Here is a 24,741-nt window from a genome sequence, read left to right as displayed (position 1 = left end):
CGCTGGTCTGCTTGAGGGTAGAAAGGCTCTACAGAGGGACCTGTAGAGGCTGGATCGCTGGGCCAAGGCCAATTGGATGAGGTTTAACAACACCAAGTGCTGGGTCCTGCCCTTGGGTCACAACAACCCTATGCAGTGCTACAGGCTTGGGGATGAGTGGCTGGAAAGCTGCCCAGCAGAAAAGGGCTTTGGGGGTGTTGGTCAACAGGTGGCTGAATATGAGCTGGCAGTGTGCCCAGGTGGACAAGAAGGTGACCAATGGCATCCTGGCTTATGTCAGAAATAGTGTGGCCAGGAGGACTAGGGTCATGATTGTCCCCTTGTACTCGGCACTGGTGAGGCCCCACCAGTGACTGTGTTCAGTTTTGGGCCCCTCACTACAAGAAGGACATTGAGGTGCTGGAGCGTGCTCAAAGGAGAGCAGCGAAACTGGTAAAGGGTATAGAGCACAAGTCTTATGAGGAGTGGCTGAGGGAACTGGGGTTGTTTAGTCTAGAGGAAAGGAGGCTGAGGGGAGACCTTATCGCTCTCTACAACTACCTGAAAGGAGGTTGTAGTGAGGTGAGTGTTGGTCTCTTCACGAGTAACAAGTGATAGGACAGGAGGAAATGGCCCCAAGATGCACCAAGGAAGGCTTAGGTTGGATGTTAGGAAAAAGTTCTTTACTGAAGGTTTGTCAAGCATTGGAACAGGCTGCCCACAGAAGTGGTTGAATGTATTGAGTTTGTGTGGCAAGATTTTGGTAGTGGAGGGGCTATATGGGTGGCTTCTGTGAGAAGCTGCTAGAAGCTGCCCTTATGTCCAATAAAGCCAATGCCAACTGGCTCCAAGACAGACCTCTTGCTGGCCAAGTCTGTCCTAATCAGCGAAGGTGGTAACACCTCTGTGATAACATATTTAAGAAAGGGGGGGGGGGGGGGGGAGGAGGGGGGAAACTGCACAACTGCAGCTGGAGAGAGGAGTGAGAACACATGAGAGAATACAGCCTGCAGACGCCAAGGTCAGTGAAGAAGGAGGAGGAGGAGGTGCTCCAGGCACTGAAGCAGAGATTCCCCTGCACCTGTGGTGAAGACCATGGTGAAGCAGGCTGTCCCCCTGCAGCCCATGGAGGTTAACGATGGAGCAGATATCCACCTGCACCCCATGCTGGAGCAGGTGGAGGCTGTGACTTCATGGAGAGCCTGCACTGGAGCAGGCTCCTGGCAGGACCTGTGGCCCCATGGAGAGAGGAGCCCATATTGGAGCAGGTTTGCTGGAAGGACTTGTGGCCCTATGGGGGACTCACACTGGAGCAGTTCTTGAAGAACTCACATTGGAGAAGTTTGTGGAAGACTGTCTCCAGTGGGAGTGATCCCATGCTGGAGCAGGGGAAAAATGTGAGGAGTCGTTCCCCTGTGGAGGAAGGAGTGCCAGAGTGACCAGAACCCAGATTCCCTGTTCTCCTGCACCACTGAGGGAGGAGGAGGTAGAGAACTCAGGAGTGAAGTTAAGGCTGGGAAGAAGGGAGGGGTGAGGGAAGTGTTTTAAGATTTAGTTTTTGTTTCTCATTACCCTACTATGATTTGATTGGTAAGAAATTAAGCTAATTTTCCCAAGTAGAGTCTGTTTTGCCTGTGACAGTAATTGTTGAGTGATCTTTCCCTGTCCTTATCTCGATCCAGGAGCCTTTCACTGTATTTTTCTCCCTCTGTCCAGCTGCAGAGGGGAGTGATAGAGTGGCTTTGGGCACCTGGCATCCAGCCAGAGTCAACCCACCACATTGAGTCCTGTTCCCTGGAAGTATTTAAAAGACATGTTGATGTGGCACTTAGGGACATGGTTTAGTGGTGAACTTGGCAGTGTTAGCTTGATGGTTGCAGTCAATGATGTTAAAGTTCTTTTCCAACCTAAATGATTCTATGAAATCTTCAGGCATATGAGAAACTTTCTGGATAATAGTAGTTAATTATCACCACTGTTATCATTTAAAGGAAGTAACACATACCAAATGGGTTGTCCTGGTCCACGGCACGCAGGAGAGCTGTTCTACAGGACCTGTGAATCGGTACTGAAGCGAATGTTATGGTCAAATTTTGTTTAGTCCGTTAACTGAGGAGATGATAGTTCTCCTTGAGATAGAAAATGAACCCATATAACTTGTTTTTCATCAAACTTCCTGCAATGGAAGTATGTCAGGCTAACAAATTCTTGTGCTGTTGTCAGAGGATTGTTCTTATCCACCTCTTGGATTTTGGATGGATTTAGAAAAGATTTTATAACCTTAACATGAACAAAACTTGGGAGTCCAGCTCTTTGGTAGAAGCTAAGTGTATTTTGGCAGATGCTGAGAGGTTCCCTATGGGTGCCTCTCCTGGATGGCCAGGAGAGGAGCTGACCACAACCAGCACTTAAGGATTCTGGGGCAGAACCAAAATGTAGGTGTGAGACTGTATTCCCTAACCAGAAGAGGCAAGGCAAAATTGTAGGTCAAATCTCCAAAACATTTTTTCTTAAATGACTTAAAGATGTGGATTCTTTAGAGTTTTCACATGAAAAATGGACATTCAAGCTCTTGTTATGCTGAAGTTGAGAAGGTTGTAGAACACTAGAGTTGTGGATGATGAACTCAACTTTTGTTTCAGATTTAAATTTTTATCTCAAATCCTGTATTAAAAACAAAGAAATACCACCACCCTCTAAACAAAAACCCCCTTTTTTTTTAGTGTCTTCATTTCCAGGAAACTAAGTTGGTTTTGCCTGTTTGTCCTCCTGGATTCATACATTGTAATAAAATAGTAGATATCCACTCTTAAATTTCTAATGTTAAAGCGTATTATTCAATGACAGGGGTACCAAATGTGGAGTGTGTTATTTCTGCCAGCAAAGGAGGGAGGGAAGGGTGGAAGATTCTTTTCTTTGTGACCCCCACTGTTAACTTGCATTGTGGCAAAAGCCCTAGATACTGCAGAGAGAACTCACCTTTCTAAGGCAACATCTGTTATGAAGTCAAGGTGACTACTATGGATTTTTTTTTTTTTTTAATTCAGAATATATATTAAAACATCTTTTTATGATGCTGTAGTTTTATTTCCTGTTACAGAAACAATAAATGTAAAATATTATGACATTTTGATATTTTGAACCCCTTGTTGCTATATTTATCCCAGAAAAGCGAGGAGGTGGTCACCTCCAAAAACATGGTTTCCACATGTTATTACTGTGTTCTCTGAACTGCTGACGTGCTCAGGGATCACAGATGCTGGGAACCACATCAGTAAGTGGAACCCCACACTGTACAGCCAGCCTTGTTCACTGAATATTAAGGAATTTGCTTTCTGACCCTATATTTTTTAATTTTTGGGGAACCTTCTAATGTACCAAAACGGATTGGATAAGTGCTGCCTGTGTGACATGTTTAGTCTGGTTTCTGAGGGATTTCCTAGTGATTTCTAAAGCAATTACTGGTTTTTAATGGACACATGTGAAAAAGTTGCCTGGGATTTTAACAGTACTCAACTGAAAAACAAAGCCTTACAAATTGTTGTCAGTTAAGGGCTCTCAATTGCAATCTTTGGAGATTTTGGACTAATGTTAGCAGTTACGATCTCATCAGTAATCTTAATCAGAACTAATTTTAATATTGATGCCAAAATCCAAACCACATAGATAATTAATTTAGGAAAAAATATAGCAAAGAAACAATAAGAAGGTAAGTTTGATTTGGAATGTGGTAGAATTTACTTTAATTAGTTCTTTAACGTATAACTGTCATATGCGTGTTACCAAATGGTTAATGTTCAATCAGGAAACCAATACAATGAATGAGAAGTACTGCTAAACCAGACTATAACTGAAGTAACAGTAGAAATGACCAATAGAATACAGTTGAAAACATATGGTCTCCAAAACTTTTATTGACCAGCTGCCATTTAACCAGTTCCCTAATTTATCTTATGTGACAATCGCCTGCATTTGGTGAAAATGTAGAGAAACATAAAGTACTTCGCTGGAGACCTATACCGGGTGAGAGTGTTCGTGGGCTCAAAACTACAGCGAGCTGAGAGCTGGCACACAGGCACCGCACAGAAGCGGAGGCTACAAGATGTGTGTTAGGTCTGGTTTTTTCATTTTTTTTTTTTTTTTTTTAATCTTGGTACATCTGTTATGCATCATCTTATACATGGACTGCAGCTGTAGAAAGAATGAACAAATTAAGATTCTTACGTCAGTAATTATTTCAAGCCTAGTATTGCTGAACAATGTCTTTTGCCGAAGAAATAAAGGTACAAATGGAAGAAGGTTAAAGCTATGTAGCTCAAGTCAGTCTAATTGAAAATGAGCTATAAGAGAGTAAAATACATGTTTTATGTAATTAGCATCTTGGAACTTCATGTCATGGTTCAGTTTTGTGCTAACAGCACATATAAGAATTGCTTATGGAGGAAGTCTAACAGCATTTCCTGAGGAGTTCAAGGTCACTAATTCTCTGAGTGTTACACAGTGAAACTGTATGTTTCTGCTTTCTGATTTGTGTTAAATATTTGGAGAATGAGTTAACTAGATATTTTTTTTCTTGCTAGAACCTAGTATTTTAAATTCACTGTCACTGAAATACATATGCTATGTGAGAACAAAATGAAGACTGTGTGTTTGCTTATCTGTAGACATTAGCAGAGGTTGCCATTAAAAATCCTCAACAGTTGCCGCATTTGAGATCACATTATCCACGTTTGTAGCAGTGTTCAGATGACTGTATCACACAGCAGTATTCAAAATTGATGTAGATATCCACTTTTTAACGTGCTGTGCTCTACCATTAGAGATGCCCTCAGAAAATTGTTTCTGTAACATCTTTTATGAATAATTTTTTATCCAAGTCCTGTGATGTGAAATCCTGGAGTTGCTGTTTATTATTGTTGTAAGTACATCTGTAATGAAACTTTGCAAAACTTTCTTACCATAAATGGGATCAATATCACTTGAAAGGTTGGTCATGAGTCCTCGTAACACATCCTCAGATAAGTGTGTTCTGAATTTTTAGTTTATGACAAATGCTTGAAATTAAGTGAATATCATACAACTGCGATTCAGTTAAAAAAATGAAGATGACTTCTGCACAAAAATAATTGGATGAACTATGGTGCAGACGAGCAAAAAGTTTCAAATCCCTGAAGGTGTCAGCGCCTGGCATGCCTGTCACGTGCCTGGCTGGATGACTTCAGACATCCACATCTGAAAATCTCTCTGGCCAACACAGTGGCCCTGTCCAGGTGACTGGGCCTCAGAACTGTTCCATTGGAGTCCCAGGGTTTGTAAGCATCTGTGTGTAGATGATGGTTGCACTGGGCTTTTAGTTTCTAGAGGCATGACTTTGTATGCATTGTATTCATGTATGCGTGAAAGTACTGATGATCTCTAACTACGGGAAAACGATTCTTTATGAACAGCTTACTTTTATAATCGTACATCAGAAATCCTGTAAATTAGAAGTAGTTAATATAGAATGATTAACAGTAAGAAATAAATAATTCCTGTGAACAAACTTTCCAGTGCTCCTATTGGAGATGTTTATTAATCTAAACATGCACAGTATATCATTAAGGTATTTTCTTGCATGACTGACTGATTGAATTAGTTCCTTACTGGGGGAGGGATGAAGTACCTAAGAATAATGGGAGGCAGAGGAAAAAGGGAAGAGAAATTGACTTTCTTCAGGAGACATATTAGCAAAACAAATGAACTCTTTTTGCTAGGTAAAATCAGCATTTATTTTTGTGTACCAGAGTGAGTGCATTGTGTAGAGCATCATGTAGGGCTAAAGGTCGAGGCCAATCTGCTTGCCTCATTTCTTTCAGTCATCCATTATCTACTCTTCTTAGTTGTAGTCACTAGTCCTTCCACAGAAGAAAACAAAAAGGAAAAAAGAAATGGCAGCAAGAAGAGATTCTACTGGTATCTTAGTTGTCATTGTAATGTGCACACACCACTGTAATAAAACTCAAGCACTCTGAATGTGCCAATTAGTCACTCTAGTAGTAGTGAAGCAATTAAAACAAATAGACATGTCTTTGCCGTAAGCTGTAGATGGAATAGGAAGAGAGAGGAGCTTCCTTCCTTTCTCATGCCCTTGTCACCCAAATAGACTGGAGTTTCTTTGCCTACTGATTTCAGTACTGTAAAAAGCAGAATACTACTTGATGAGTGTTTTTCCACTTGTTTATTTCTGCTTTTTCCAGACTGGGGACAGTTCTGTATAAGACAAAAAATTATGTATTTGTATTATTGTAGACTCTGGGAGCGCTACCCATGGAGCTTTCGCTCTGAAGCAATTCATTCCATATGGGTGGGTTGTTATAATTATATCCATGCAGATGCTGAATCCAGTTACAATAAGCAGCAACCAAGGCTGCTGTTTTCTCAGAAAAATGCAGAAAAACTGCAGACCAAAGCCAGCTATTAATCTGGCCTATTAGTATGTGGACAGAATGACTGATACTAGTTTCTCCTCCCAGATTCTCCATTTGTCTCTGGCCTGTTTTTCTATACAGCTAGTGTACACAGAAGAATCCAAAACTGGTATACTACAGTTTCCTCCTCCTCCCCCCAAAATAGTAATAATAAAAAAATATTTTTTTCACCCAGGGGAAAAATGGCCACTTCCCATAGATCTGATCTGAATAGAAATTATCTGTGTGGATAAACTACATCATGTCCACTGTATGTTGCACTGGAGGGCAGTGATATTGAATGATAAACCCCAGTGGATCCTCCTTGTAATACACTGCTTATCTCTCTGGAAATATTTTCCATAATTTCCTTTATTTTCCCCACTTTTGGCTGTTTCCCCGTTTTTGTACTTTCTTCTGAGGTATCCAGATGGGATAGGGTTCTACTAAAGTCTGTTTATCAATAGCAGATGCCCCCATTCTCTTACCAGTATTTGGCTTATTAACATATGAAATATTTTTCTGGATATTTCTGTCTGTAGGCTTGCACAGTTCAAAAATCACTGAACTAGAAATCAAACCTATAGTAAGGTTTTGGGTGGTTTAGGCCTTCCCTTCAACTACAGGCTATGTGAGCTATGAACTCAAACTCATCTTTTGTGAAACACTGTAAATTTCTTGTTGCTCTGTCTATGGTTTAAAAAATCATAATGCAGCTAGAAGTCTGAAATAATAAGCATATCGTTTTATGTACTTTGAATTTATGGAGACTTCAAAGTCAATCCTTATTTACTGTCTGGTTTGTTTCATTTCAGAAATGACTTGAACTGTGAACAAAAAGGAGCTGACAGTATTTTCAGATAGGCACTTTATAGTTGTGCACTTCGCAACTATACGATAGGACTGTCTCTGTCTGGAATGCAAAATTAGCTTGTTGATATGTGCTGCTACAGACAGAAGAGCAGATGTAGTAATTCTACTTTATTTACATGAAATTTCTAAAAAGGCATTTTCTGGCAGCATGCTAGGAATTAATACAGTATCAAATATAAACCGCGCCATGCTATGTTCGCTCGTTCAGGTGTCAGCTGTGCCATTTTGATGCGGGAGAGAGCAGGGAGTCGGATCCCTCTCCTGCACTCTGCACCCCTGGCACCAGCCTGCTCCCACTGCTGCCTGTTGGCAGGTTATTGCTAGGGGAGCGTGCTTGCCCCTCTGCCCAGAGTCTGGGGACTATGGAACCTGCCTCTAGCCCCTGGGCTGGGGCTCTGCAAGGGGCAAAGACAGGCGTGTCCTGCAGTCACACCCATTGATAAAACCCCTGCGGGAGGCCTCGGGGAAGCTATCAGATATCCCGATTTTTTTTATTTTTACTTTTTCAAAGTAGGAGATACTCTTACCTTTTTTCCTCTTCCCCTTCCCCCACCCTTCACTTTCTGTGACTTAAGAGTTCCCCTAAGCTCATGTTTTCAAGCTTCTTTTTCATAGCCAAGAGGTTCAGGAACTTAACCAAGACTAGGAAATTGTGGGGAAGGAAGGGAACGTTGGGTTGGGGGGTTACAAACCATGGAAAAGTTCAACATACCTTATCTGAGTGAAGAAGTGAGTCTTAAGTAAAACCCTATGAGCCTTTTGAGCTGGGAATATGAGAACTGGTGAGCAATGCTGAGCTGGCTGCCACTGCAAGGGAAAGCTCTTCCTGGGCAGCTCTGCCTTTTCCCCTTCTCTCCTTTGCCATTGTGTAAAGGCTGAGGAAGGAGGTATTACTCCAGCAATAGTCTTTGATCTCCATCGCGATTTCAGTTTACTGACAGCTTTTAGCCAGCCACTTGCACATGTTGAATTGTTCCTTTTTTTTTTTTTTTTTCCTCCCCAGATATTCAAACTTTCCAATGTGGGGTTGGGGATGTTTATTCAGTTTATGAGCAAGCAGATGCATTAAAGATGAAATGCCTTGACTCTGAACTTCAGGCAGAAATGGTGGGAGGAGACGCAGCTAATTTAGCTTGGAGGGTGATTGATGTGTATATGTCAATTTCTATTAATATTCCTTTGAAATCACAGATGCAAGCGTGATTTTCCCCCACCCCAACAGAAAATATAAATAGAAAGACAACAAAACAATCCTATCCCTTTAATTCACGGTACTCAGAAGGAGTTAAGCAAACTCTGTGGTTTGAGAATGTCCTCCACAGGCTCGCAAAAAACAGCTTATGATGGTGTTCTTACTGCTTTAAGAATATCAGGATGTTCTAACAGAGCTATGCACTTACTGCTAAAACATATAAAGCACAAAAATCAAAAGTCACCTATGGGTAGACCTAGATAAATTGCTTTAAAAATGCCACGTTCCCTCATTAGACAGCCATTCATTGCATGAAAAGAAATAAATGTATTTGTGGAGGTGTAGCTATAAAAGCCATGCTTAAAATGAAACAGAGTTGAGAGTCCAAATGCACAGCACTGTTATTCAGAAGTAGCTTTGGAGCAGAGAGTTTCAATGGGAAAGTGCTGTTTGCTTGGACACAAATCAGCAAATGTTTAGCTGAAGTGTGAATAATTCAAGCGTGCATGAAGAACTGTGCTTTCTGAAGAGACGAAATGCAAGAATAAAAAAAAAAATCTTCAAACATTTGCATCAGCCTTTGAGGACGATGCAAGCAGCAGGATTTGAAACAGATTTGCAGATGCACTCTCTTTAGGCAGGGAGAACGCTCATTAAATGCAAGATGCTTCTGTGGCTCGTGTGTTTGCACGGAGGTAGAGGTTTGCAAGACTGACGTATCAGATAAAGTCAGAGTGGTTACCACGCCGATGGTGTAGCAGCTGCATAATAAATGATGGGGAGAATCATGTTAGGCATGCCCACCTAACCTAACTTGAATCATGCGAAAGGGGAGCTGCTGGAATTCAAATAGACTTTCTGGTTCCCAGCAGTCGGCAGTAATAGAATGCTTTCAGGAAGATGACAGATGCAGGGGAAAGATGCTGTTTTGCACTATCTTGATTTGTTACGGCAGCCAACTTATTGGCATGATGGAGTGACAAGAAAAGCAGCTGGCATGGAAGGTAGGATTATCAAAGCTATTGCATCATTATGAATGTAATTAGAAACTGACCATGACAAAGCATATGCTAGCATGAACTGCCGCTGATGGCAGAGGATTTGTTGCTGAGGTCTTGAAACTCTGAAAACAACATTCCTCGTGCAAAATGGATTTTGCAGTTTCATTTATGCTTGTGTTACCCTTTCTTTTCTGCTCGTCTTTGAGCTTGGGGAATTGCTTGCTTGAAAGAGTGTTGTGTTAGGATGAGGCTGAAGAATAAAGTATTTTCTAAGTCTGTGGAGCCTCAGGTAGATAGAAACAAACAAATGTGAAACAAGACTGGGAAAGGCTCCCTCTAATTCACTAGCAAGCTCTGACTGATGTATTGGTATATTCAGGAATCCCAAGGAAATGGAGATGCATGTACTGAATGTTTTGGTATAATGAAAAGATATTATTGCATGTCTCTGCTTTATAGTTAGTTTTTCCGACAGGCTTTATTCCTCATCAGTTTTTAGCTCTTGACATTTATTCGGTTGTTCAGTATTATATGAAGAAAATACATCAATATCTCCTACAGGGTTTCTTTACAACTCCAGCATCTGTTTCAGCTATTGAACTGTATTCACGTTTTGCCAACTTGATGCCTACCCAGCTGGTCTATCATTTCTCGCTTGATTACTGCTCTTAATTTCTCTGTATCAGCTTGTTTTAGATAGGATTTTGAAAGCTGTTAATGAGAAATGACAGTAACTGCAAAATTATTGGGAACTGGAGTATTCTCCTATTCTTGAAACATCAGAGAGCGTCTTCATGTGCATTTTATTAAATTCATATTCTGTGTTGCAGTGAGGTTTTCATATAATCATTGAATTTAGCTATGAATACTTTAAAAGAGATGAGTCACAAGCATAACTTTCAACTGACTATTTTAAGAAAGTTTGAGAAAATTTAAAGGTGCTTTTTTTAGTGTATTTATCATCTTAAGACACGTTCTTTCCTCCTGTCTGCCCCCGTCCTGACCCCTCCCTCCCCAACATATATACTCTCTCTCTGTCACGGTGAGCACTCATTAAGTGTATACTGTACATATTGAAATATATTTTATGACCACTAGGGTGAAACCACTAAGCGTCTCCGAACAGGTGATTTGAATAGGTTTAAAACAGATGTCAGCTCGATTGTAGTGGGTCACCCCCGATCTAAGAAGTAAAAGCGGTATTTTCTAAATGTAAGGCAGGACCTCTCTTTCCTTCCTCTTTGGAGGTCCAATAACCATTCAAACACTGTTTGACAGTTCACAGGATATGATATTATGTTAAATTATTTGGATTATTTTGCTTTACAAAATGCTTTTTTTCAATGTAACTCCCTTCTTAATTTTTTTTTCCAAGGTGATGATCAAGAAATCTCTTGTCATACTGGATATTCACTTTTCTGACTTTATTTTAAATTACTTTGCTGGCTCTACTCTGTGTATTCTTGTCAAAAGGGGATCAGACTATTAAACACTAAATGTTGCTGACTAAAGCTGTAACAGTTTTAGAAAGATAGATGTTTCTAGATACACAGCAGTGAACCAGCCTTTAAAAAGTTTGAAGGTAAAGATCAGTAAAACTCATATACTGTTAGCTAGTTTGAGCATTTCCCTGACTTGATCACTTCTGAGAGGCATTTTACATTATTTTGTAACTGCTGGGAGTGGAGATGTGTTTATTAATGAAGAGGATCACCATGGGGTTTTTATAGCCAAAAATAGTTCGGTAGTTTTGATGACAATAAAAAAAAAAAATAGTTATTCTATTTCAGAGAAGTTCTGTTAAATTTAACAATAATTCGTGCTTGTTGATGATGATGGTGCAACTGTAGAGAGAATAACCCATATAAACAGCTTAAATGCCATTCACCTTCTCAGGATAGCATTAAAACTGTTTTATATTGTATGTGTTATATTTATACTCCTGAAGCTGCTAGTCACTCCTTGTCTCAAGTACTGGCTGGCTGTCATCATACAGCAGTTACTTAAAATGGTCTTTTCCTTGTTGTGCTGGTAATCGTAACTGCATGCTGTCTGTGGCCATCATCCAGCTGACAAGTGATTTTATAGTTTGCTTCTGTTTTATCTATAGTAATTTGGTTTTCTGTTTCGCTGATGAATTAAAATGACACTAGGTGGAGCTAGCTGTTGATTATAAATAGAGCTACAGTAACACAGACCTGTCTGATGAGAAAGCCCCTGTATATAATAATTATTATTAAAAATAACAATTTAAAATGTTAAGCATTGAGTTGGACCTTAGCCATGAAATTCTAGATCTGGTAGAGTTAGAGGAAACAATTTCCCCATTTTCCTTTCATTTTATTGTTTTACAAGCTAGTAATCAAAGATGAAAAATAATAATAAGGAAAAGGCATCTACATTCCACAAAAAGGGCTTGGAAGTAAAAGAACAGAAACAGAAAAAGAAAAGAGGAGAGAAGCAGCAAAAAGTGCTAGCAGATGTTTCGCTGTAGATAGATGCAGATATACAATTGTGTATTTGTCTGTCTTTAGCCTGATACACATAGATTTTTCTCTCATCCTTACATATAAATCCTCTTTCCGTTCTATCTTCCTGAATTAATTTATAGAGCTAACATCTTTCACTTTATATTTAGACATGGGACCAATGTTTTCAAATCTCTTCTTGGATGGATGATCTAAAAGTTGTGCAAGGGCACAGGAAGTTGTCACTCACATGTTGACCAGCCATAATTAAGAAAAATGTAAAGGGTTATTTACTGACTGAGACAGAAGCTGGTTGTATGTGCTCCTTCACATGATTCTGGTTATCGGTCCCAGTCAAGGATAAGAAATCTGTCATCCTAGACAGTGTGACAACGCAACCCCCACACACACTCGCTTCCACACAAATTTATGGGTGTGTACTACAGCTATGGTACGTGTATTAATTCAATAAGGAAGAGAGAGAAATCAGGATATACGCTGATACCTAGGTACATGAACTGAAGAAGAAAACCAGGAAATAAATAGGAAGTGTGAGATGAGTGCAGGGAAAGGGATAGACAAAAATAAAGATTAAGGATATGAGCTGGAGCAGTCTGGCAGAGCAATGATTAATTCCCATCAACATCTGTTGAGTGAAGCACTTGCAAGCTCAGTCAATGTCTTCTTCTTACTGCAGTACAAGAGAATTGGTGTAGGGAGATGCTCAAGTCAGTGAGGAGAACTAGCCCAGGAGGGAAATGACAGCTGCCTGACACTCCAGGAGTAACAAAGTTCAGAAGACTGGAGACTGACCTTTCTGAATGTTGTCCATAGAAACTTGAAATTTTAGTACTGAGCTGGACATGTGCGTTAGAATGGTCCTGAAAAGGTGCTAGACAAAACGAAGTTGTGTTTGGACCTATTGCTTGTTGGAGGAGTCTTGCAAGAAAGCAGTGCTGCTTTGCAACCTGAAGAGACCTTTTTTGGTTTTGAGCTGCACAGTTGGTGCTCAACAGCACAAGCACATGAGGAGATCAGCTATGGTGGAGGCAAAGTCAGTTTTATAGGATCATTCAGTGACAGGCTATGATTAATTTTATTTATTTACTTTTTATTTTAATAGATAGTCTTAACCAGAAACAAGGCCTTTGAAATGTGTTAGGGTGTCATTACTTCCACATCTGCTTCCTGTACAGTTTTGTCTGCTGGTATCCCAGGACCTCTTGCTTTGAATGAGCTTATCCTGACATGTCCTGAATGTTCCTTCTGACAACAGGAAGGTGTGTGTAGTGTGGTAGCTCTTGGCTTTCTGATACTGGTCAGCTGCTGTTTCACTCATCTTGTGGTTCCTGCTGAACAAGGTGGAAATTCTGGTTTAGAAATATCCATGGTGTGGGGAAGTGTCTAACCATCTCAGGCAAGGGTCATGAGAAGCTGAGCCAGGAACAGAAGGACATGTACTCCTTCTCTCTATTGCTAAGATCTGTCTGTTTTAAAATCCACTGGAATGAGGAGGAGGGCAGGAGGAAGAAAAGTGGCAAGTAACGTAAGGAATGGAGGGGCTTTACGTGTTCTGTGACACAGTCATTTGACAAATGGATGGTAACCATCTTCCAAGAAGAGCATGAGGAAAGGCAGACGTGGGAGTCAAGCTTGTCCAGGTGGTATTACAGTACATCTGGTTATGTGCTGCCAACAAGCTTTCTACAAAGAAATATTACATCTAATAAAAAAGTGTTAATAAATTAAGTCTGTTAGAAAAGGAGGAAATATTTTTGTCCTTCGAGAGCCAGAGTTCAAACCGTGGTTTTTTTATTTATTTATTTTTACTGTGTAACAGAGTTAAAATTGGTAACAATTGGCAGGGGGGGGCTGTATTTGACAATAAGTGTTAAAGGGCATCCTTTCTCCCCTCGCTAGGTGAGGGTTATTTTATTCACAGAGGATTAAACCACCTATCCCTGAAATCATATAGTTTTAATCTCCGTAGGAAATGCTGAGATTTCCAGAAGCTGCTGGTTGTTGCTAAGCACCATGTTAACTTTCTGCATGATTCTGGAAGGAGTGAAGGGCAGGGGAACGACCCTTCTATCTGAACAGTTGCTGGACCTTGGTCAGTAAAGACATCCCAAGAAAAGTGTGAGAATTTTCTGAAGGCTGATACTTTCTCACTTCCTTCTCTTTTTCCAGTGAAATCAGACCAGAAGATTACTATATTTGAATTGTAAATGACAAGAAAGCCTTCAGCTTGCTGCTCAGCTGCATGTCATAGGGGGTGGATATAGCCTATCTCCTTCTTAAACTACAAGGTAGTTTAAGGTCTTGCATCTTCTCTGCTCTGTGCCACTAGCTCCAAGATGTCCAGGTGATTTGCTGCAGAACTGAGGTTATGAATGCAGTTGTTGTGAAGTCCTTGCAGAAGTGTCCTGCACATGATAGACCCAGTGATGCAGTCATGAAAGAGGGAGAGGTGAAAGAAGGGAAATCAAGGCTTTACCAGAAACAGGAGAAACATCAAGTAATAATAGTTTTGTTTGCATCTTTTTTTTTAAAAAAAAAAAAACAACAACAACTTTTCCTTCATGATCTGAGTATCTGTGCATCAGAATAAGGATGCAAGGTGCACCTGTTTACAAAAATCAGGAACTTCCATCTGCACTGCAGTTTCTTTAGTTTTTGTTATATTTAGAATAGATCTTAGTCTTAAAAAAGGAAAATCGGAAGAGTAAATCAAGATTAGGCACACAGTGTTTTGCATTAGTATCTTCGAGTTACCCAGCTTAGTATTTTACATTACAACACTGTTCTTTACAAAGTGCTTCCTTCATTTACATATCCCTAAAGATATTGCACACAGTGCAACCGGTACTCTGACTTGCTTGATGATACAGAAACTCAAGATGCTGAAATGGTCAGAGATACTTTTTTTTTCCCTCCACTCTCTTCCCTCTCTCCCTCCCTCCTGCCCGTGACTTGTCACAAATGCGGAAGAAGGTAGATCAGAAAAAGTGAAAGAAAAATTTGAACAAAAACTAAGCTACTTGAAACTTGTGTTTTCTCAATCTATATCTAGTTTGACCTTCACCTCTTTCTGTGTCTTCCTGACGCTTAGGAGTAAAAGGCATGCAAAATTTCTTTTATGGGCTCAACTTCTTTTAGCATTCAGTCCTGATCACTTATATTGATCTGTTTCCCTGAATCTTAGAAGCAACAATAAATAAAATCACCACATGCTGTTTTCTCTAGACTTTCTTTTTATGAGCAGCCTGTTAGTTTTATGCAGCCATTATGCAGGTCACATGTTTTTGCAAAAAATAATGCAAAGATATTGGGGAAAGGTTCATAATTTTGGGTGTGGGGTTTTTTGTTTGGTTGGGTTTTTTTGTTTTTTGTTTTTAGGAAAACCATTTATGCATTCCCACAGTATGCACATCTTCACTTCCTCTTATTACAAAATACTGTTTATAATAGGAACTCCTCTGTAATTTGACACTAATGGTCCCAAATGGTATTTAATAAATATTCCCGTGGTACAAATGTCACTCTTTCAAAGAGCAAGCTGGAATATTCATCTATTTGTTTAAATCAAGGATTTTGTCAAAGACCAGACTTTTCATTTTGCAGTCTCAGGCTGCTTTTGATTCACTGTTGGTCCGGTATGAGATAAGGACCACAGACACCAAAAGATGCAACCTGTTGTCTTCAGTAATGGTTGCAGGCCCTTAATTGTGGCTGAGTCAGGTTTGATAGCAAGGTAGAAAAGTAGAAGTATTAAATAACCGCACGTACATGGAAAATGTTATATCTACATTTTTCTGAGCCACAATGAATTGAATCTTTTAAGATTGATGTTTTGGTGCCATTGAAATATTCAGTGACTGAAGACTGAAGTTAAGGTTATTAAGACTTTTAAGATGTTTATGGTTTAATGTCTGTGATGACTCTCAAACTAATAGTAAAATTACTGACTTCTCATTTCTTAGCAGCCTTGTTTGAAACTGCTGAAAAGCACAAGGGATTTTTGTCTTATGAATGGATTTGGTACTTAGCAGAACATTTCAAAACCAGTGAAATTAATTGCCAGCCCATTTGATCCTGTGATTAAATTTTTCTATGCGTCTCTTCACATATTTCTTCAGAAGCCAAGAACAAAAAGAATGTCGCTGATGTTGGTAAATCCCAGTAACTAATTATATTTGTTCCTAGGTTCTGTTATTTTTTCAAAACTTCAGAAATAATGAGGATAAGGTAAGTGATCAGTTATGATACAATCTGAACCAAGATCAAACAAATCCTAAAACAGTTAGGGTTGTGAGGAGGATACTAATTTAAGGATGTAACTAGGAGGCAGAAATTAAAGATGCTTTCCATACCTTGGCACCGTATGCAAAACTGGCACCATCGTCTGCCCTCTGAATGTGAAAAGTCAAATATGGTTTACTTCCTTCAGAGAAGCTACGCTTTAACTTCAGTTAAGTTCTTTTAGCAAGTTAAAAATGCTTCAGGTAGTAATACCTCATTGTCTGTCATAATACCTAATCTCACACTTTTCTTACAGTCACTGTTTGTTAAATTATATGGGCCTAAATGCAACTTTTAATCACCAGCATTAACCAAAGTGTTAGTGCAGATAATAGAGGTCCTGTAACCATAGAGAAATGATATGTTGCTGAAGAGTATCAACTAGGATTATTCCTCTGGCAACAAGCAAATAAATTTTGCAGGAGTCCGTAGTGAAACTGATATTTAGTATGGGATTGTGTGACCTGGCTGACCTGTTGAATAAACAGCAACCCAAGCAGCTCTGTCAGGCTATATGTATCACATAGTTTCTTAAATCTGCCTAAGCCTAGGAAGCAGAACACTTATTAATTTATTATTATTTAATACAAATATTTTACTATTTATTGTGTGTCAACAGCATGTGTGGTGCTTGACAAAGCATAGAGAAGAGTGACAACTTTGCTCTAGGGAATGATATATAATTAATGTGAAGGTTCTGCTTTGTGTCCTGAAAACCAGACACAGAATGACGGCTGTAAACCTTGGCCAGCTGTGAAGCTGTAACATACTCTAAGCAGAAATGGGATTGCATTTTGTGGCCTTCTTGTTACAGACACACAACCTGAGGATTTTCCACTGACTAATTGTATTGTGCAGAGACACGTCACCCATTGATGATTCTGAAATGCCATGGAAACACAGAGTTATCCATATTAGTTGTTGCAGTTTCTGTGTGAGCCAGAGATAGGTATGTCATTGGGAATTTTTCACAGCCTGTACTTCAATAGAAACACAGAAATTGAAAAAGAGGGAGGAAAAGCACATGAGAGAAAATAATCATTATTCTATTAGCTATGTGAAAGGAGGCGTCAATTTAGAATAGCAACTTACTCTGCTGTTGCTTCATGCAACAGGTTGGTGTCTGCTGGGTCAGGACTTAATTTTTTTTCCTGAGTGAACAGCCATCTCGGAACAGTTGTCTGCATTATTATAATTCAGTAGAGAAAACCCCAGGTATTTGGTTTGCGTTGCAGCGTAGTTTTCCGGTTTAACACCTTGCCTCAGGATTTATAGAAATACAGAAAGTACAACAAGAACTGTTGGGGAGGGGTGTATCAGCGCTGAAATCGTCAGATTTATTTTGTTCTCTGGGATTTTATTTCATTCCAGCTGTCTCAAGTGAGTTTAAAGGAAAAACAAACTAATATTCGCAGTTTGCTGGACAAATCTGCATTGACAAGATTGGAGAAGCAGCTTCTTGTACCCCCAGTGTACATATGGAACTGGCAAGCATTAGCCTCACCCACGTCAGCACTCCCCTGGAGATGCAGTGCAAGAACAATGGAGAGAGGTTTTGGGGGTGCTGATGCCTGTTCCCTAAGTGACTATTCTGTGTTGGGTATAGGTGACAAGGTTTGATGGGGCTGGGGTGGGGAAAGGGGCCGCAGGGGTGGCTTCCATGAGAAAAGGCCAGATGTTGCCCTGTACCAGTCACAGCTGGTTCCAGCCAGCTCCAGTGGACCCACTGCAGGGCACAGCTGAGCCCCTCAGCCAAGGTGGCAGCACCTCTGGGAAAGCCTGTTTAAGAAAGGGTCAAGCACTGACCTACATTGAGTGAGGGGGAAAAAAAGTGTGAAACAGACAGGGGAAGACCAAAGTCAGGGAAGAAGGAGGGGAGGAGGTGCTCTAGGCACTGGAGGAGAGATTCCTCTGCAACACCTGGAGAAAGACCATGCTGGAGCAGATATCCACACTGCAACCCATGGAGGACTCTGTGCCAGAGCAGGTGGATATTTCTTCAAGGAACTGTGGCCCATGGAGAGCCAACACAGAAGCAGATTATTTCCTGAAGGACTGCAGCCTATGGGAGGATCCACACTGCATCAGGGGAAGAGTGAGGAGGAAGGAGCATCAGAGAGGAGCTGTTACAGACTGACCACAGCACCATACCCCATTCCCCTGAGCTGCTCAGAGTTGGGGTGATGGGAGAGGAGTAGGGAGTGAAGGAGTGAAGTGGAGCCTGGGGAAGAATGGGGCAAGGGTGGCAGGTGTTATTTCAATGTTTTTGTCTTTGTTTCTCTCACGATCCAAATCTACTTAATTGTCAATAAATTAAATTAATTTTTGATAAGTTGAATCTTTTTTGCCTATGACAGTAACTGGTGAATGATCTGTCTGCCTTTATGTCGACCCAAGAGCTTTTTTGTTGTGTTTTCTCCCCTGTCCTGTTGAGGAGTGGGAGTGAGAGAGCTGCTGGGTAGGTGTCTGGCTGCTGGCCAAGGTTGACCGACCACAGTGAGATTAGACAGGATTATTCCAAGTGAGCTTTCCAAATTGTCAGGAGGTGATGATTCAAGGTTGGTCATTTTAGGGATAACTGATATTAGAATGGATGGGTGTGGACTACAGCTGATACCTGGTAAAAAAAGATTGTAAAGTGAAACCTCTCTCTGTTTGAAGCAGTGAGTCACTCCAGGAGCACTTGTCCTGAACTTGCCCTAAAACAATGAAATTAGATCATGAAAAAGGCATTATTGCTAATTTAAGAACACTGTAGTTGTGTGCACCTGAACTAAGATTAGGGGTATGCCCAAATTATATTTGGGCAACATCAAGAGTGCCTTGACTTTGCTTATAGTTTTGTGCACCAGAGAGACATTGCATGCATGAGATTTTTTCGTTATCTGTACTCACAACACATGACTGAAACTTGAGTTTTAACCAGTTTCAAGGGTGTCTTGTTGCTTTTAACTACTTAAAGTAAAGGAGATTTGGTGCAGAGATTAGTTATAACCTGTGGCTGTAACAGGCTGTCCATTCAAAAGGGTTAAAAAAAGAGAAGAAAAATTTATTGAAAAGATATGCCATAAAAATAATCACAGAAAATGTAGTTTATTTCCTTAAAAAAAACCAAAAACGTGCTACTCAAATGGGTGTTCGTGGTGGCATGTCACAACGCACTGGTTGTATAAATGTTAATTGTTGTTTCTAGTGGAGTTTGAAAAAACGAGAAGTTACTACGTCGTTTGAGTTGTTTCATCATTCTGAGATAATCAGTGAAGAGAAAATACTTTGTGGCTTCAGGTTGAGGTTTTAAGAAATGTCTCACTGGGCTGCTAGCAGATGGGGGAAGAACAAGCTGTTACTTGCAGGTTGTTGAAAGCTATCTACTATAGCAGGTTGTATTCTGGAGGTTGTGTTCCTTTTCCACCATTGCTAACATGATCCAAGTTTGGAACAATCCGATTGTTCAGTGAAAATATTTTTTGTAAATGGAAGGTTGTAAGCATGAAGAGTGAATGAGGGTGGGATGGAGTCTGTCCAGAGGTTCGTTATGCTCAGGAACCATGTTGGAGCCCCTAACTGGAGCCTTGTGTGAATAGCATCTCAAGACAAACTTGTTTCAACTTTTAAAAAAGATTTATTTCAGGAGACAAGAAAAAGGTCAGAAGATATTATGTGCAGGCAGCATTATCTTGGGACCATTTTGTCTTTTTCATTACTGATTTCAAACCTGTGACGCAGAATTAAAAAGCTTTGTTTCCCACTGTTACCTCTCTGAGCTTTAGACATTGACTGACAATACAAGGCTTCTAAACTGCTGAAAAACAGGACAAGCTTTGTTTTAATCTTTGAGGTTGTAGGCCTTAAAAAGGAAGCATGATCCAGCACAGTGGAAATGTAAAGGGCCATGATTCCTTTATCGGGGGCAAGGCCGGTTGTGTTATTTATTTCTGTTTATTTGTTCGTCTTTGGTTTGTACAGCAGGCTGGTAGTGGTTTTGGCCCCCTTCTCAAATTTTTTAGGTTCCTGACTTACTTATGTGTAAGTTAGGGTCAGGGTTCAGTGGAAACACCCATGGAAATTTGGCTTTTCTTGAATCTCTCCTGCTGTCAGTGCATTGGAGTTGGGGAGAAGTCAGCAAACTGGTTAGAGAGGACTAGGGTCATGTCTTCTTCTGTTACTGCTGGAGGCCAGTCAAAGACTATTTATGGAAGCCTGGCAGTACTTCTCTCCTTGTAACCAAACAAATTAAATTACCCCACCCCATTACTGGAATAAAATGTTAATCTTTGCAGCAGATCATTTCCAGATAAGATCTGTGATGTTTCTTTGTACACTCTGGCATGATACTTAGCACCTGTAAGTCGTTTGTCTTGCTAATTATGCTTGCACATAGACTGGAATAGTCCAATTCCTTGTAGTAAGTGATGAGCTCCATTGCTCAAGAACAACATAAGAGATGTGTAGTGAGTTATTATGGAACTTGAAAATTCAGTAAGGGAAAGATCATCTATAGACAAAGTAGGATTAATTTAATTAATTGCATTCTTTTCTTAGTGTAGTTTCCCAAATTCTGGCTTGTTAATTCATGGGGGTTTTTATATTCTATTGCTTACCAGATTACAATATCAAATGTTTTCATTGTTAATATTGGTACCACTATTATTTCAAGAGTAGAGTAGGACTTTAAGTTCCTACTTAAGTCAGAACAGGTCTGAAGCAGTGAGGGATTCCTTTTCCAGGCAATAGAAGTAAAGGGTGAGGTAAGATACACCTACAATTAAATTTTTTTCACTTATTTTTGTAATCATTGCTTGAAGACTGTTGAGTCCATTAGGAGTTCAGAGGGAGAGAAGAGTTACATGTAGAAAAGTTACTTGGGTCTAAAGAACACATCAAAGTGGTCCATTTTTGTGTATATTTAGAAAATGTCTGTCTCTGTGCATTTCAAACAATTCTCAGCATGGTGCTGTCATGGTGCGTGTGTTCAGCTTAGAGCAAGAAAATGAAGATTCAAGCCCTCAAAGACATGCTCCCTTGTAATCCTATTTACATCCATTCAAGATTAATTCTGAAGTTTAATATTAAAGTAAATGTTGTTAACCTTGGAAAGTAAACAGCATGACCGTGATCAAGCTTTTTCCCCCTCAGGAAAGTGGATAGGAAAAGAGAGAAAAACCTTTAATAAAATAATTAAGATAATGAATTGTTTCCTTTTTACCTACTCAATTATTTTATTCTGTGTTTCTGGACACTGAGCATTACATGTCCCAGTGGAACAATCCTCAGAACTCAGATTTTATACTGCTGGGAGATGCTGCATGCGTATATTTGGGGAGGTGAACTGAGAAAGTATTGACAGGAAACCGTTCCCAACAGGGTGATGCTGCACCCACTGAAACTCATACATATGATTGCTGAAAATGTTAGAGGTAACTGTATGAAGCAGCCTTGCATCTTGTGCTTAGAGCCTGAATGTCACAAGGTACATCATTTGGAACCAACGCACTCTGTTCAGGTCTGTTTGGGAGAATAGAAGTAATTGGGGTTTACAGAGGAAAAGCCCCTGAGCCCATCCCAAGTTGTAACCTCTCAGATGGCAGAAGCTGTAAGTTCACTTTCTGCATATTTTGCCTTGAAAGATTTATAGAAATCGGCAGTGGAATATCTAGACTTGTTCCCTGTAAACTAATGTTACAGTAATTATGATAGGACAAGTATGTTTCTGTCCTTTATGAGTTCTCCTAAAACAGAAGAACAAGAAAATACCCAGGGAAACTAAAAAACGATTCCTTGAGAAGAGAACTGTTCTTACACTGTATTGTTTCACGTTTGGAACTCGTTGCCAGTAGATGCGAGGTAAGACAGGAGTCACAACTGTAGAATTTCAGAAAGTGCATTTAAGTCCTAGTTTGATGTTTAACTGACAAAAGCAGTTTATTCTGCATCTATTTGACTTTTTTTTTCATCCCCTTGCCATCATCCAAACAGTTGACTTCTATCCACTTTGGTCAGTGATAAAGTAGCTAACGTGTTTAAAATCAGCCAACAAACTGAAAATCAGGAATACTTTCTTTTTAGGGCTTGTCTAACATAGTTGTTTAAGGGTCCTATGGCCTTTATAAAATGTCTAAATGAAATAAATTTTATTTATTTTGGTATAATTATTTTATTATTTTGTTTTATTAGTCAATGCTTAACATTTTTTAAAGTGAAGATGTATTTCTTTGTTCTTGTCTTTCATATTATATTCTTTTCACCTCTTATTCTGCTTTTTAGTATTTGCTACATCTTCCTTGAACTTTGACTCCTTTTTTATTTGCTTTCTGTGCTGTATTTTATGGTGCCTGTAGGTAAAATTCAGGATTGAAGGTGCCAGTAGTTAACACATATTATTCTCCAGAGATGTAAAAGAAAGTGTTTGGCAGTTGAAGCTCTCAGATAAAAGCTAAAGTGGCATACTTATTTCATGCATCACATCAACTTGTTTTGCATGTCAGTGTCATCCTGCCTGAAGTTGTGCAAGATTAGAATCAAGCCATGCAAAACAAACAAACAGGACAGGTAGGTTGCTGCCACTTTGAACTGTGTGTATCACATTGACTCTTCTGTCAGATATGCTTAAACTGGAAAATAACCAGTGGATGTGAACTGCACTTACACAGAAGGTCTTGATTGCCTCCCAGCCATGCTCAATAGCTGTGGTAGCATTTACTGTTAGGTAACATTGACCAGCCTCTACAGCCTACCCACTCTGTAATTAATATAATTGTTGAAAATGAGTCAATCCTTAGAACTTGGGCTTATTTCAGATTCATGTCTTTTCTGTTACATCCTGAACCACCTCCTCCTCATCATCAGTCCTCACCCCAATTGCTAACATCCTGGATGGAGTTACACCTGCAGGAGGACTCCCTCCAGCAAAGACAGCTCTACCGGAACATATTATTTGCTCCTTCAGTAACATGTAGCTTTATTTTGAGCTTTCAAACATGTTCTCACACATAGAAGTAGTGGTTTGATTATGAAATTTTAAAAAGAGAAAGAAGGTTTTTCTGGATTTAAATTTCCTAAGACCTTGTGGGGATTTGTCCACATTTAGGTGATACCTTATCTAATTCTCCATAGATATTTTTAGTATGGCTGGGGAACTTGTGGGTCATTGTGGCGTATTTTCTCAGCTTAATCTGCTGTTACTTATCCTAATGTGGCTACTGGGTTGGTCTGTAGCTACTGGCTACTATCCTGTGGCTCTGGGTTGGTCCTTCACTTTGGCATATCAACACTTCTGCAGCAGAAGCCAAAGGTGACTTTATCCACTCCACCCAAGATGTTCTTTAAACACATTTTGGTTTTCCATTGACGTAGCCCTAGAACTCCACAAGTCAGCCTGTCTCGATCTCCTTGAGCATGGATTTATAGCCTCCAATTTATTCTCCTCACTGTCTGGTGAAGTCCTATAAAGCTTGTCTAAACTTGCTAGAAGAGTAGAAATTTCTTTTTTATATGGAAACTTCAAAATTTTGTGGAAACTGAAATAAGGAAACATTGATGTGAACAAACCTATGCAAGTGCACATGTATTCTCTCTTCTAGTGAGATAATTGTATTTCACCTCACAGTAGAGTCTCATCTCTGAAGGACTCCAAGTGGTTTGCAGACATGGGTGAATTTTCAGTGTAACAATGTACACATGGACAGGTACATTATTATCTGTGTTCCAGAAATGGAAATAGCACAGGCAGGTTTAGTGAGCCAGTGATTGTAGAAGAAACCCATCTTAAAGAAACAGAATTTCTGTCTGATTTTCGATCTTCTTGTTTGCTTCTAGAATACTGTGCTAAATCGGGAGAGAAATAAGATTTGGAAACTTCTTCTTGTGCCTACTTCATGTATCTTTGCTAGCCCTGTGAATACAAACTAGCTAGAGCCCTAATAAATTGTTCAGCTTTTGCCCGTGTTTGGGTTTCATCAATATCATAAATGTTTGCTAAGTTTAGGTGAAATGTGTGTTCTTCACTTTCATTCTTCTAAAGTGATGGAGTGGCAGATGACATGCTTCTGCAAGCTAAAGCTAATCAAACCTATGTTTTTTTGAGTCTAGCTTTTGCTCCAACTTTTGTATCCTCTGAACTAAAGGATATGCTTAACCCTCTAAAGAAAAACTTTTATTTCAGTATTTCGTTAGAGTGCCACATGTCATACTCTGGCTTTTGATGAGAAACAGTTCAAGGTTTTAATCTTACCAGCCTTTGACAAGTACACAGAAGCCTGCAGTATCCCCAGGCATACTCACCTTCCTTTCCTGTTTTTTGTCTCTCTTTACCTGTCTGCCCATTTCAGAGGAATTCAGGAAGGAAAAGGATGAGATTTCTTGGTATCCCAAGAAAAGGATTAATGGTTTGCCTATTTCTGAGCCTGGAGTTTCACATGGTTGTTGTCATTGAAAGCAGGGACAAAGGTGCTATTTGTCTTCTCCTACTCAAAGCATCAGGA

General features: G+C 39.8%; 1 protein-coding gene across 2 annotated transcripts in view; it reads left to right on the top strand.

Annotated features, from left to right (window-relative positions):
- Window positions 1–9,397: 9,397 nt before the first annotated feature.
- Window positions 9,398–24,741, top strand: part of DMD (dystrophin) — a 1,194,940-nt gene continuing 1,179,596 nt past the window's right edge. For both annotated transcript variants that reach the window (XM_086469458.1, XM_086469399.1), the window contains exon 1: window positions 9,398–9,494. In XM_086469458.1, coding sequence (XP_086325584.1) covers window positions 9,398–9,494 — 97 coding nt within the window. The remainder of the gene's footprint in view (window positions 9,495–24,741) is intronic.

Source organism: Leptosomus discolor, chromosome 1 (genome assembly GCF_034619465.1).
Source record: "Leptosomus discolor isolate bLepDis1 chromosome 1, bLepDis1.hap2, whole genome shotgun sequence".
Lineage (NCBI taxonomy): Eukaryota > Metazoa > Chordata > Aves > Leptosomiformes > Leptosomidae > Leptosomus > Leptosomus discolor.
This window is presented reverse-complemented; position numbering and strand designations above follow the sequence as displayed.